The 14,041-nt window shown below is 40.8% G+C and overlaps 1 protein-coding gene across 9 annotated transcripts in view; it reads right to left on the bottom strand.

The window, feature by feature from the left end:
• The window catches only part of myo16 (myosin XVI), a 111,736-nt gene that overhangs the window by 24,509 nt on the left and 73,186 nt on the right, over window positions 1-14,041 (bottom strand). For 8 of the 9 annotated variants that reach the window (XR_005640959.1, XR_005640960.1, XM_039817789.1 and 5 more), the window contains 6 exons: window positions 11,508-11,660; window positions 10,797-10,997; window positions 8,986-9,061; window positions 7,714-7,910; window positions 6,639-6,719; window positions 4,994-5,199 (listed from right to left, as the gene is read on the bottom strand). Coding sequence is in view for 7 of the 9 variants with exons in the window: in XM_039817789.1 (XP_039673723.1) it covers window positions 4,994-5,199; window positions 6,639-6,719; window positions 7,714-7,910; window positions 8,986-9,061; window positions 10,797-10,997; window positions 11,508-11,660 (914 nt within the window). In the remaining 2 variants the exon portion in view is untranslated. The remainder of the gene's footprint in view (window positions 1-4,993; window positions 5,200-6,638; window positions 6,720-7,713; window positions 7,911-8,985; window positions 9,062-10,796; window positions 10,998-11,507; window positions 11,661-14,041) is intronic. The other variant, XM_039817785.1, reaches the window with a different exon arrangement.

The following is a 14,041-nucleotide window of genomic DNA, read 5'->3' as shown; positions in this document are numbered from 1 at the left end:
TAATCTATACGTTTTTCTTGCAGTAGCCTTTCTACAATAAGCCGTGGTAAAAGTTACTATAATCCGTTCAGGGAGTTGATAAGCAGACAGATTAGCTAGCTAGTTGATAAGTTATCTACTTCCACTTTATAAACAGATAGCCATAGCAGCTAACGTTAACGTTACTTCGCTGCTGGAGCGGTCAGCTACTTTAGCGATGTTTAACGTTGGCTACATAACGTTAGCAATATATCTTGTGTAGAATCCAGAGGGAAGGGTCAGGGAGCAGAGTATTTAGATGAAGTGAGCTGGTTTGACCATGGAGATGGGACATGCTCGCTTAGCTTCACCGCAAGTTATTAGCGTCAGCTGTAAAAAAGAAAAAAAAATGCATCTCAAAATCAAAACGAGAGCCGTTTTCGGATTTTTTCACCCTGAGACCTGGTTTCAAAAAGTGCGTTTTCAGGCAGTGCGTTTGCAGGATTCGTCTGGACGGTCGGCCCAAACGATGCAAAACATGTGCGTTTGCACAAAAAAACGACAATTCATGCACTGAGACAAAAATGCATTTGCCCCCCTATATAAATATAGAGGAGACGGTGAATAACCCTTTTTCAACAAACGGTGGCGTATTCCTTTAACAATTGAATTCCTGACAGAGTTAAATTCACTACTCTACTTCAGATAATAATCTGCTCTCCTTCCTCTGTAATCTCTTGGATGTGGAAGAGTCTATGGAGACTGGAGTTCCCCAGCTGTCCAGGCAGGAGCACATACAGTTTGCTGGCTATAAAAGGGATACTGTCTTTACTCCTTTCTAGCTAACTGTGCTGATCATCCAGCAAAATATCAGATCTGACAGCGAAGTCGAGTTTCCTTGTTTGCCTCACATGTATCCCATTTGACACGGTCCATTGAGATCTACCAAGGAAATGAGATGCACCAGTATTCTGCTTTAATGGATTTAGAGTGGCAGGTGACCAGTTTGACAATTCCCATTACATGAAATGTCATGGGAATTCCCTTCAGCTGACTCCGAAAATAGATCACTGTCCATGCTCTTGATGGTTGATTTGGACTAGTTTTGACGAAACTGTGTCTCGCTCTGCAAAATTCCACATTGAAATTGTGGCCGGCATGTAAACTAACCTGCCACAAGTCTACACCTGAGACTATAACACAAATTGCTCTCTGGGACAAATAATAAATTGATTGATTGATTAAATAATAATTGTGTTCGTTATTCAATCACACCATTTCAACCGGTCTAACACACACACACACACAAACACACACACACACACACACACACACACACACACACACACACACACACACACACACACACACACACACACACACACACACACACACACACACACACACAGACACACACACACACAGACACACACAGCTTTCACAAAACCCTCAACAGGAACCTTTCAATTAAAGCTTGAACAATGAGAGTGTTGGCTCTACAAAGTACTGTATAGTCTTCAAAAACACAAAAGGAGCTGGCGGCAGCTTATAGACAATCTATATTGGATTCACTTCACCATTTGACATGGTTCTCCAGATTCAATTCACTATTCAGGTTTTCCATTGTGAAAATCTATTATATATAAGCTTCAATTATCTATTTCACTTGGTGTATGTTTGACCAGAAATTGAAGTGTCAGACAACAAATGCAGCACACTCTCTGCAACCACACCTCATGGGATATCATTATCACACATAGAACATATTACAGTTTTTTTTGATTGCTAGACCACAGTGGGCACAACTGGAGTCCCATGTGCAAAACTCAAGCCACAGTCTGCATTACCAACAATCACCTGAGCTAAACAGTTCACATCACCTGCAAAACTCATTCAAAGCAACACAACTCTTAACACACGTCTCAAAACAGGCTCAGTGCAGCCAAACACTATGAACAATCCTCACTGAGATAACACACACTGTCTCAGAACACACTGAGAGCAAAAACACTAGCATCAAACACCAATACAGAAATAACAAACTTTCTCATCTTTACAGCTTGAACAATTTGAGTGACTTCACACTACTCAATAGTTTATTTAAGGAAAAGATATAGATTGTATAATATACCAATTTTTACGTAAGGTAAACAAGAAGGAATGAAAATCAGCAGTTTTCTTCAATATAGTATTTTGTCTCTAGTAATTTATGGAATTACTGGGGAAAAAAACTAAAGGTACATACGTAACAGTAACAAAGAATAGTGGGTTACACTTTACTTTAACTTTTCTACATAAGACTGACATGACACTGTCATGAACGTGTCATAAAACATTATAAACAAGTCATAAACGTTTATGACATAACTCTTTTTTAGTAAGTGTCATACGGTTTTGTCATGACACGTTATGGTTAGGGTTAGGGTCAGGGTTCATGTGTCATTACTGTGTCATGACAGTGTCATGTGAGTGTCATGTATTCATGACAGTGTCATGTCACTCTTATGTAGAAAACTTAAAGTGTTACCGAATAGTGTGACTAATTCTGCCTCTCTCCAGCATCATGTGGCAAGTTTTCTTCATCACATTGGATGTCTGCATCATCTCTAAATACAAATGAATATGGTGTTTCCATTGCTTTCACCTCCATTACTTTCTGAAAAACAGTAAGAACGCAGTTTTCTATTGTAAAGATATAGTGTTTTTCACTTTTTTTTATAGCTGTCTACATAACCTCAGACATCTTACCTGGACATGTTGATATCTCTGCTCTTTTACCTGTTTCTGTCAAACGGTACAGTGTATAATTGTTTCATTCTTATTTGGTGTTTGTATACAAAAAAAGGCTTTCTGAGCTTTCTCTGTATAAATACCATATATGTTCACTAACTAGTCTAAAACAAGACACCTGCTTAGGCTTTCAGCTAAAATTCCAATCAGCAGTGTTTGATAGGCACCAGACTGAAATCTATTCTGTTTTGAATGTGTGGTTAAAGGTGCCCTGCCACACGTATTTCATTACTTTGTGGTAATGTCTGAAGTTCTACCATGGACTCTGTAACACAAAAAAATGCCTTGGTTACCTTGTTTCAAGTCATTCTAGCGTGGTATAGAAAGCCTACAGGAAAACTCTGCTCGATTTCTGCCAGTTCTCATTAATATTCAACAAGCTAAGCTGTTTGAATCTGATTGGCTAACAACTAGCCAATGAGAGCCTGGCTGTCAGAATCCTTTACCCAGCCCAACTGGGCGAGCTAATGAATAGTAATGAGCTCAGGCAATATGATGTCAGACTGACCAGCTTTTGTAATTGGCCTGATTTCTTTGCTTCTTTCTTTTCAGTGGCTAGAGCTGACAAAGGAGGTAGCAGTTCATTTTCACATTCACAACATAACACAAACACATATGGACCTAACATATTTCAAAAAATGCAAGTAAAAACGGTTTTGCATGGCACCTTTAACAGTTTGTGTGTTAGCATTTGAACAAAGTGCTGTAAATCTACAGTGTTGTGCACGTTGTGGTTAAAGTCATGGGATAAGTGTGTAGAGTTTTGAAAACTGTGTTCAAGCAATGGAAAACAAACTAGAGTTTGGTCCACATGAACTGCTGCTGTAGAGAATGTAGTTAGAGTTTTGCACATGTGACTTCAGTTGTGCCCACTTTCGTTTAGCAATCGAAAAAAAACTGTATTTGTCTTGCATTGCCTGACTAATCTCCACAGTGCTGTGTCACTGTCTTTTCTATAGTATGCATCCCTTTGCTGGTTACGTGTTACATACTTGTCCAATTGAAACCCTTAAGTTGTGAGTGTGAACCATAGCCTTCATTTTTGTTGAGCAGTAAAATGCTTTATTGCCTGTGATTTATTTACAATTAAGACAAGCCTTCTTGCTTAATACAGTGATAATAACGTTTGGGACATACAACTACAGTTTGTGTGTGTGTGTTTGTGCGTGTGTGTGTGTGGTGATGTGATAATGTCTACAGCAGGGTAGTGGAAACTTTTGCTTTTGCATGTGACCAGCTTTGTCCTCTCTTATTATCTGGCAGGAATGTTTATGTTAATCCCTTTATCCTCAAAAAGAGCTAGAGAGAGGCTGGGAGACAGACTGAGGATAGGGGAGAGAGAGAGAGAGAGAGAGAGAGAGAGAGAGAGAGAGAGAGAGAGAGAGAGAGAAAGAGAGAGACTAACTGAGCGAGCTAGGACCTAAATCTTCTCAGTAGTCCACTTCTCAGAATCAGGAGGAACAGTAGGAGACAAACAGCCAAACTGAGAAGGGTTAGAAAGTGAGATAAAGAAATGAAGGAAAGGTAGTGTGAGAAGAACACATTCATTTCTCTACATCACAAAAATACAGAGTGAAACAAAAGTGAGATGGAGTCAAGGAGCAGTTAAAGTAAGGGACAGGGATCTAGCACTTTGCAGAAAAGTCAGGTACATGGTGAAAGAGATGGGGAGAAATAATGATGAACATTCAAGTGCGGGGGCATGGAGACCTTACACACAAAGGACTGGTTAATGTGTGTGTCGGGCTGACACGGGAAATGTGATAGCAGCATTCATCAGCTGCAATAGACTCCCATCATACTCTAAAAAAAACATTCAAGGTCATTTTGTCTTTCTAACAGTAAGGGTTGCTGTGACTTGTCAGTGCTACTGTCAGTCTGCCCTTAGAGAAGGCATATGTTGTTGCATATGTTCTCAACGGCCTACCTGGTTAAATAAAGGTTAAACAAATAAATAAATACAAAGCTTTGCTTTTAGCTCACTCTGACCTGATCGCACTATCATATATAAACTGACAGAGATCACAGTGACCTGCTGTGAACATAATATATCTGAATAACTGAGATCAGTGAGAGGAAGCAGAGCAATCCATCATCTTTAAGACCTTTTCCTTAAAGAAGCTGAAAGAGAAGAGAAGGCTGTGAAGTGAATGAATCAGCATACAGAGACAGAGAAAAATAACTTCTCAGGACGTATTGTGAGAGTTACAGCTTTCCTAATTATGCAACATGCTCTGGCACTGACCTGCTGAGGAAGCCCGGGAAGGACAGGCGGACAGGGTATCCATAACGGATCATGCGCACCATCTCAAGTACCCCGATGTACTGCAGCTGGGTAGACACATGAAAGCTGTCAAAACTGTCTGGCTGACCACTGGCGTTGGGGCGCACACACTCCACAAAGTGAGGAGTGCAAGCCTGCAGCTTACTGATCACTTCTGACAGCGAGTTCTGAAAGAGGGTAAAGGAGAGGAGATACATTTGATAGCAGTCACTGGTAATTTTACAATCATAATAGAATGAGCAATATGTTGTGGTCTGATTAACAGCATTTATTATGCTGTTCTAGTGCACCAAGTACTAGCTGAGGGAAGAGGGGGCGCTCTGACCTCCTTCCGTTTTGATGTTGTAACTTGATTTGCGAGCCACAGTGACTGGAGTGAGATCACAAAGTATTTGAGAAAAAGTGGTCTGATTTTTTGGGGGGTGTTTTGCCTCGGGAGGAAGCAAAAACACAAAGAGCTCTTTGCTCATCTGAAGGGTGTGCAAGTGTGAGAGAGCTTTTCTTCAAGCCCTGAATTCACAGATGCTGAATCCAAGGTCCCACAGACACACACATATACCCACACATCTACAAACACGTAAACGCTTACATATGTGTTTCTGCCACTTTTCAAACTGACGTCAGTCTGTGCTCTGCATGCCCTAAGGTACAATGATCAGGACCTCACCCCTCATCTTTGAACGTCACTCCCACTATTTACAACGTCGCCCTCCCTCCAAACATGCGCATGCACACACACAAATGCGTACGCACGGCACACAGTGGTTGTTGTTCATTGTTCATTCATTCATGTGGAGGGCTTCATGCTTGGCTTGGTACAGCATCATTCTTCAGCCCACTCTGTCCTTCCCTGCCATTCCCCGAGGGACTCGTCCACCACAAGCCCACAACTTTGATTATGCAACACACTGGCTTCATTCACACCAAAGGTACTGCTTCTCTGAACCACATCTCGGCCCCCTTGCGTCACCAGCAGACATGGAACTACTTTCCTTTAACTGAATATTATTGTTGCTTTATATATAGTTATGAAATCACAGTACCCTGCAGCGACTTCTTGAGATGAGGTTTTGGTTCACAAAAAGACTCAAGTTTCATTAACAAATCCCTGCAATCAATTAAGATGTGATCCAGATGATTGCAGGTACTCTATGTAAGGAATGGGTATTCAGTAAAATATAGACAAAGGTAAAACAAAACAGACTGGTTTTGTCTGATTGGCATCAAAACAGTAAATTAAACTTAACTTAACTTTTCCACCAAGTTAAGGGCTGTGTATATTTGCTTGGCAAGTTGTAGATTCATGTTTTTGCTTATAATTCTTTACTACTTTGCAGAAGGACTGATGGACTTCAATAAACTCCATGTAACAGGGCTAACATATTCAGACCTATGGACATTTAGAGTCCAGTCACCTGACCTGCACGCCTTTTCACTGAAAACCCAGAAAACCCATGCAGCGGAAATTCAAACTCCACACAGAAAGAATTCTCCGGAAGGAACAAGTGCTAACTAATGACTATTATGGAAAAGAAAACCAAGCATCATGGTTTATGACTCAGAGACCTAGAATTACACCTGTAAAAAACTACAAATGTGTTCTTACCCTTTGCTGGACAGCCACAGTGATGGGCCCACAACGTTCTAGCCTTTGGAGGAAGGAGCTTGAGCCTTTTTTCTTCAAGATCTGACAATGGAAAGATGTATTGGAGAGAAAAAAAATATGAGACAGCTGTGCATCTTACTTCAAGTTGCCACTGAAGAATATGGAATCATTACAACAAAACCATTATTAACATCAAATTAGGCTGCGTGGCTTTGACTAGAGATCAAAATATGACTTAAAAATCCTTGATTCTGTGCAGGATGTTTACACAGCACACTAAACAGTCCCATTAGAACACTCCTCTATCAGTCCAAATTATTCTGTTTCATATGCTTTATCATATTACTTTTGATTGTCTTCTATTGGCTTATTAATTGTCTTTACACCCATTGTAGTACTGCAATACTACCTAATGTAACCATTTATGACTGCTGGGACAGATCTGGGAGGTGAAAGGGGTCTTATCTAAGCCTGTTCTTTAGATGGCTAGTGAGCCACAGAGACAGCAGGCAGGATCCCTAGGAGGTTACACAACCGGCAAGCCTTTCCATTCACACATTTGCACCAGTAGAATAAGCTTTCCAAAACCTTAAAAAATGATCAAATGGAGACTTAAGGACGGACTTAAAAAGGTGCAATTTGTGTTACGATTGCATGTCATGAGATATGTGATCACATGTTTCTATCTGAAACAAATCCAATTCCCAGAGGTGTATGGACAGTATGGTGGGACGTATCTTAAAAAAAAAATACTATCCCTGTTTGTCTATTGATCGGCACAGCAGTCAGCTGTGCTTATGGAACAAAGAACTTGCAACTGATGTTTTAAGTCAGTTCATCAATTCTTATATTTTATTATCTAGTTCCAAAAGCTAGTATGAGCAATTCACCTTTTGAACCTTAAATCTAATCTAGAGAATACAGTATATTAATGGCCTGAAACTTTACAAGACCTTCAACATCCTTTGATGCTCAAGTGTATTTTTTTGTTGACCGTAGCTAGAGTGCAACAACAGACTTGCTGCATGTGTGGTTCAAGTCCGGCACTCACTATTCTGTGAACAGTGTACTGTACCTTGGTAAGGTCATGGTACCTCCGGGGCTGTTGGGGGAGAGAGTTGGCAGTAACAAGGGAGGCTGATGGCATCCTGTGGAGCAACAGGGCAGCTTTAGGCCCCCTCAGCCCGGCACGGCTATGGGCTGCTGGCACCAGAGAACCAGTCTGAGTCAGCTTGGACTGGAAGAGCTGCTGCAGTAACACACTCTCACTGGCTGCCGGCACAAAGCACATAGAGAGAGAGAGAGAGAGAGAGAGAGAGAGAGAGAGAGAAAGTGGAAAATCAAGGTGAAAAGAGGCAACAACAATGGTGGAAATCAGTGGGTGGAGGAGAGTAAGTAAAGGTTGAATGAACAGATAGAAAGAAATAAAGCATGGAAGAACAATGGGGAGGATGTAAACAAGGAAGGAGAGGGGCATCAGAGGAGGAGTGAGGATGGAGAGGAGGCATAAAGTTAGGCATCATGTGAACAATCAGTCAGACAACAAGAGGGGGTGGACCATGCCACTCGACAACACGTGGAGCGGTCCAAAACAATGAGCTCATTCAGTAAGCCAAACAACATGTGTGTGAACGTGGGCGTGTGGCTCTCATCTGAAAGGCTAGAGAGAGAGAGAGAGAGAGAGAGAGAGAGAGAGAGAGATAGTGAAAGGGGAAAGGATGATGGCAGGTAGGTGTACCATGCTAAGGAAAACAAACATAGATAGATAGATTTTTATTGATCCCAAAAAAAAAAATGGACTCTTAATCATTGTCTTTTCATTTAAGCAATCATTGCCACCACCTGAATATAGACTTAGATTGATCCCTCTGCTCTCCTAATACCTTTGGGACTTATACTTAAAGTTGGGAGGGGATGACGTCCATAAGAAGAAAACCACGTAGTACGCATGTCAATGTGTGGGGTTGAATGGCAGCGATGCATCGACTCGGTCAGAAGGAGGGACAACAGCCAAGTGTGAGTGAAGGGCTAGCCTTTAGAAGATTAGCCTCATCATGGAAATTATAGCAATTAGGCTGCTGGATGCAAGGCTAGCCTGGCAGCCACACAACGACTGCCTCTGTCTTGCTAACCACAACACCCCACATCTGGCACCTTCTATAGACAATATACACACAGCCGGTGCTGTCTGCTGCATATGGGCTAACACACACACATACAAACACAAACACACTTAGACAAAGAGTGGTTCTGTGTGCTGTTTGTTTAGACAAGAATGCATCTTTGTGTTTAAGTGTGCTCTGACGCCACAATGTGCTCATACATGTGCTATTCATTGGGTACTTACACTTCATCGTGAAAAGGAGATTCTGAGGAAGAGAGTCCTTGTTTCTTGTGAGTGATCCTGTGAGGTCATATGAAATCTGGTGGAAAAACAAATCATACATGGAAATCAACTTATTTAGTACATTTTATCTTGTATGCAACATAACATAGTTATGAATAAACCAGTTTATATTGACCTATATCTCTGTAAAAACAACATACAAGCTAATTTTGACTATAAGATGAAGAAGCATAAAGTGAGAATTTACATAGTAGAATATGATAGGTCAAGTCTTGCCTACAGACGAGTGATCGTCGAATCATGTTTTATTTTTCTTCTCATTTGCGACATTGATTCTATTTTTTCCACACAGACGAAAGAGCTGAAACACGCCCAGCACCACGAGATGTTGGTTGTATTTTTTCCCCGTCTGCTTAAGATTTATGTGGAAAAATAGCAATTACAACAACATTATTGGCCAAGATACATGATGTGACTATCGCTTAGCTGTTGTTTCGGAACAACGGTGTGTATGTAGGTGCAGCGCTGTCAACGGACTCAGTGGAGACTGATAGACAGACAAACAGAACATGTCACTTAGCCTGCTTGCTTTTATGGTTGAAAATGGAACCTTCGGCTCTAACTCAATTCCCTCCCATTGTAGCGATCAACAGACAGAAGGGAAATGACAGGTGAGTGAAGGGACAGTCAACGAGAGAGCTGCAAGCTGCAACAGCCATTTTTAAGCACCTCCACCTGCCGAGTTTGACAGCGAATCATTCATAAATTAAAAAAAAAAAAGTATCGTGCTACGTTCTTATAGGAGTGCTCTGATTAATAAATGTATTCCAAAGTAAGCTATATATCTTGATTTATTGGGAGAAATCAAGCAATTCAATGTAAAGTCAGACATTCAGCACCCCCACATATCCCGAATGGAATTATCCTTTGTTTCATAACAACATTTTCAGACTGCAACGATTCAACTGTGGGATTGGCAGTCGAATCCGGCTCCTTAGATAAAATCATCCAATAGAGAGACCTCTTATTTTTGTCACTGGGAAATTGGCTTTAAAAGGGCAAGAGGTTTCCATACAAACCTACAATCACATAGCATTGCACATACCCTGGGACACATTTGCACAATAACAATATAATAATTAGGAGAGCACAATTCAGAAAATGTCACGATTCGATATCGATTCTTAGGCTCAAGATTCGATTCTCGATTAAAAAAACGATTCACAGTATGTAAATATAGTTACTTTTCCCATGTGATTGCATTAGACATACAATTAAACAATAAAAAAATAAATTAAATTTAAAAAAAACATTAAAAAATATGAATCAAGTTTTGGAATTCTTTGAATCGATTTTTTCAAATTCTAAATTTTATCTTTATGGATTTCTTATCCGTAAAGAAATTAAATTTGTTACATAGAGTTTATACACAACATTCAGTAAATCAGCCAGTTTGAAGTTAAATATAAGCTTATGTTTGTACTAAGAATTTAGATTTCAGAAGGGGAGTACAGGGGACCAGCTTGGTAATTTCTTCTTTATAGTGACTGCTGGTTTATAAAGTCTTTGTTGAGTAAGAACAGTACAAAACTGAATTATTGTGACATTACAGTTGGGATTAACATCCACAATTTTCAGTAGTCTGTACTGTAATATGATGGGTTGGCAAATCCATTTCCTAAACTTTTTCAGCCTTTTAGAGGTCGACTGCAATGACAATTAGTCATTGATAGATTTCATGTTGTACTGCCCACCCCTAACACATCTAAATACATATAAACATTTTGTACATTTCAGTAAAACAGACAGACCTGTCTGGCGTAGTGGCTGACAGTGAAGGCTGGGCCCTGGTCTTTGGGTGTGGGGTTTCCGTTGCCATCCTTGGTTGTGAGAGAGAGACCGTGAGTTGGATTGGAGTCCAGCTGGGTTGACAGCCTCTTGTACAGGGTCTGCTCCGATGGCCGCAGGCTCTGGCTCTCTTCATCTAACACGCACAGCAGTCCCTGAGGCTTCTGGAGGAGGAACGGTGCTCACATGTTATTTATGTCAGTCATGTTTACAAAGCCCCCTTCCTCATAATAATAGTAATACATTATTTTCATTAAGACACTTTTATTGATCCCTGTAGGCTATACTTGTCCCTCTAATATCCAATAACGTCAGTCATTCTCCTTTGTTTCAGATTTTTTGGGCATTTTGGTCATAAGTGATACATGGTATGTATCTTAACCACTGGGCTACTATCAGTCCTACCAGTAATATTCCGGTTTACTTTTTGCACTACCAGTCTTTACATGTCACAGTTTTTGAGTTGGATGTCTCACTTTCAAATTAAACTTTAATAATAAAATAAGAGAGAAACAGAAATTACTTTGCTGAAACCATTTTGAACTTTGGAAAGAAGAAGAAAAAAGTGATGAAATTGTCTGTGAATGTAATCCTCTAGGGGGGCTTGCAATGTTGAATTACATCATGAGACACCAAACTGGACTGGGCTGGTCTAAACCAGAAACGTACAGTACCTGAAGAAAGAAATCCAGAACGGCTGGCTGGTTGCCGGGGGAGCGAGGGGTCTCCATGGCGATGCCCTCCTGCAGACACTCATCTTGCTCCTGCTGGAATAGCACCTCATAGACGTACTGCCTCAGCCGCTCGTTGGTCATGTTCACGCACAGCTGGAATGCACATAACACACACATATCAACCTGTAAACACACACTTTAGTGCACATTGCATGAAATTCCTCCTCAGAGACGCAATGCTGTATGTCTGCTTTGTCAAGCAAAACAATGCACAAATACAATCTCAAACACCTGCTGTGGCACCAACGGGGAAGTCAACTGGGCATAAATGAACTAACTACTCATTTAACACACCAGACCCCGGACTTATGAGAGCTGTTTACAGGGACACCTCATACATGATACACATAGTAATAGATTTCCTTAGGTAGGGCCTTTTTTAGATCCCACTGTTATGGACTTAGTGTTCCAGTCCTTCCAGAAAAACGCAGAGTTTTTTTGTAATTGTTGCGGGCAAAAATCCTTGATTATGCGGCACGTTTTCTTAAAAAATGCGATGGAATATGCGGGATATTTATGCAACTTTATGCGATGAAATTGCGGGAACTTGCAAAAAATGCGGGAACTTGCAAAAACTGCGGTTTGATGAAATAAAAGATACAAAAGAGACAGACTTTTAAAAATCGTTAATAATATAGACAGTAGGAGCACTTAAACAAAGAGATTTGAGTAGACATCAGATATTAAGATAGCTTTCTTATTGGATACCAACTTAAGAGACTCAAAGTACAACATGTCAAATTCAACCTCCAACACCTGCTTTTCGATGATGTTCACGTCGCGTAATTACGTCACTTCATAACGTTCCCATGGCAACAGGGGAAAATGGCTGCTCTTGTGTGAAGTAAGCTTTTATATATGTCAATGGAAGTAAGTACGCAACATTTTTTTCAACTTTCTGCTAAGATATATGTGACTTTTTTGCAACGAAAATGCAGGGATTATGAAATCATGCAAGCACCGCATATTTTGCATGGAAATCGGCAATTTATGCGGCGAAAGTGCGGCATATTTGAAAAAATGCGGCCCCCGCATGAATATGCGGACTTTGGCTGATTATGCATTGAATTATGAGATCGCATAATCGCGTTTTTCTGGAGGGACTGGTGTTCCAGCTGAGACACATGAACTCTTTGTAACCCAGCAGTAAACCAATCACAGCACAGGAGTCAATCAAACGGGTTTGTCTGGCGTGTGTGTGTGCGTGTGTGTGTGGGGAGGTCTGGAAGGGGGACTCAAGTGTGACTTGTCACATTGATGTAATGAGAAGGAACATAGAATATGAAGTGGAATAACACAGGACAGCAGACTGCAGTAGCAGGCTTGTTTAAACTTCTCCTGAACCCAAATGTGTCACAAAGCAGAACACAACTTTTTTTTTTACAGTGTTGTAGTCTAGGAATGAACTTTTCATTCTTGTACTTCAGGGAGGTGTCCCCTTGAAAATATTGATGTTGTATTCAGTGCTCAAATAAAGCTGTGCAGCCCTTGGATTTGGGGTAAGATGTGTGTGTGTGTGTGTGTGTGTGTGTGTGTGTGTGTGTGTGTGTGTGTGTGTGTGTGGTGTCTTAGGGTGTAATTCCTTGTGCTTATTCCTGCTTCTCAGGGCTTACGTTTCCTGAAACGATGAAAAAGATTGATGCAGAGTTTCAAATTGAATACGTTTCTTTTTACTTTTAGTATGTACTGCAGCTGCACTTATAAAATATGTACTGTTGCATGCAGTATGCATACAATTTGGACATAGGACTCCTTCATAACTTAAACTTTGACTCTCTTGCTCATATTGGCTGTGCAAAGAATTGTGGGTCAGAAAAGCCAGAAAAGCACGCTGGCTTGCACACTGCAAAATTCCACCGAATGCAGAAGGACATCCTGGTATTTTTGGCATACTGCATTGGACATACTATGTATTGGGACTTACTAAATTTCTTTCTGGCACACTAAATAGTAAGGTAGTATGGGTATTTGAACGGAGGGAGAATGTTCATTTGCTGGTGTGGAAATGAATAAACATGCTTTAGTGTTTTCTCTTTGGGCACTGTCATACGATTGGATCAGTGCCATGACACACATTTTCTCTCACATCCTGCTGATGTGCTGTGGTGTGCTGTGCTGTGCTGTTTTCTTCATCAGTGTTTGTCTATTCTTTGTCTTCAAGCTAGTCTAGTATATTAAAGGCTTAGTCCCAGCAGGTGGTTGATTGAGTTAGCTCATTAACAAGGTGCTGAGCAGGTACAACACACCCCTGACAAACACAGCTCTAATGAACAAGCCCTAATGATCCTGATCATGCTGCGCATGTGGGGCCTGCTTGTGTACACGTCTGCATGTGTGTACAAACATGTCAGAGTGGGAGGGCTAGTTCGTCACTGATGTGCCACATCTACTGTAAGAGATCATCGAGTTTCCAGACCTTGCTTCTCCTCTTCTCATCTGTGGGTGTCGGGTAATGTGTGGGATTTGAACAGGCA

This window comes from Perca fluviatilis, chromosome 12, assembly GCF_010015445.1.
Source record: "Perca fluviatilis chromosome 12, GENO_Pfluv_1.0, whole genome shotgun sequence".
Classification (NCBI taxonomy): domain Eukaryota; kingdom Metazoa; phylum Chordata; class Actinopteri; order Perciformes; family Percidae; genus Perca; species Perca fluviatilis.
This window is presented reverse-complemented; position numbering and strand designations above follow the sequence as displayed.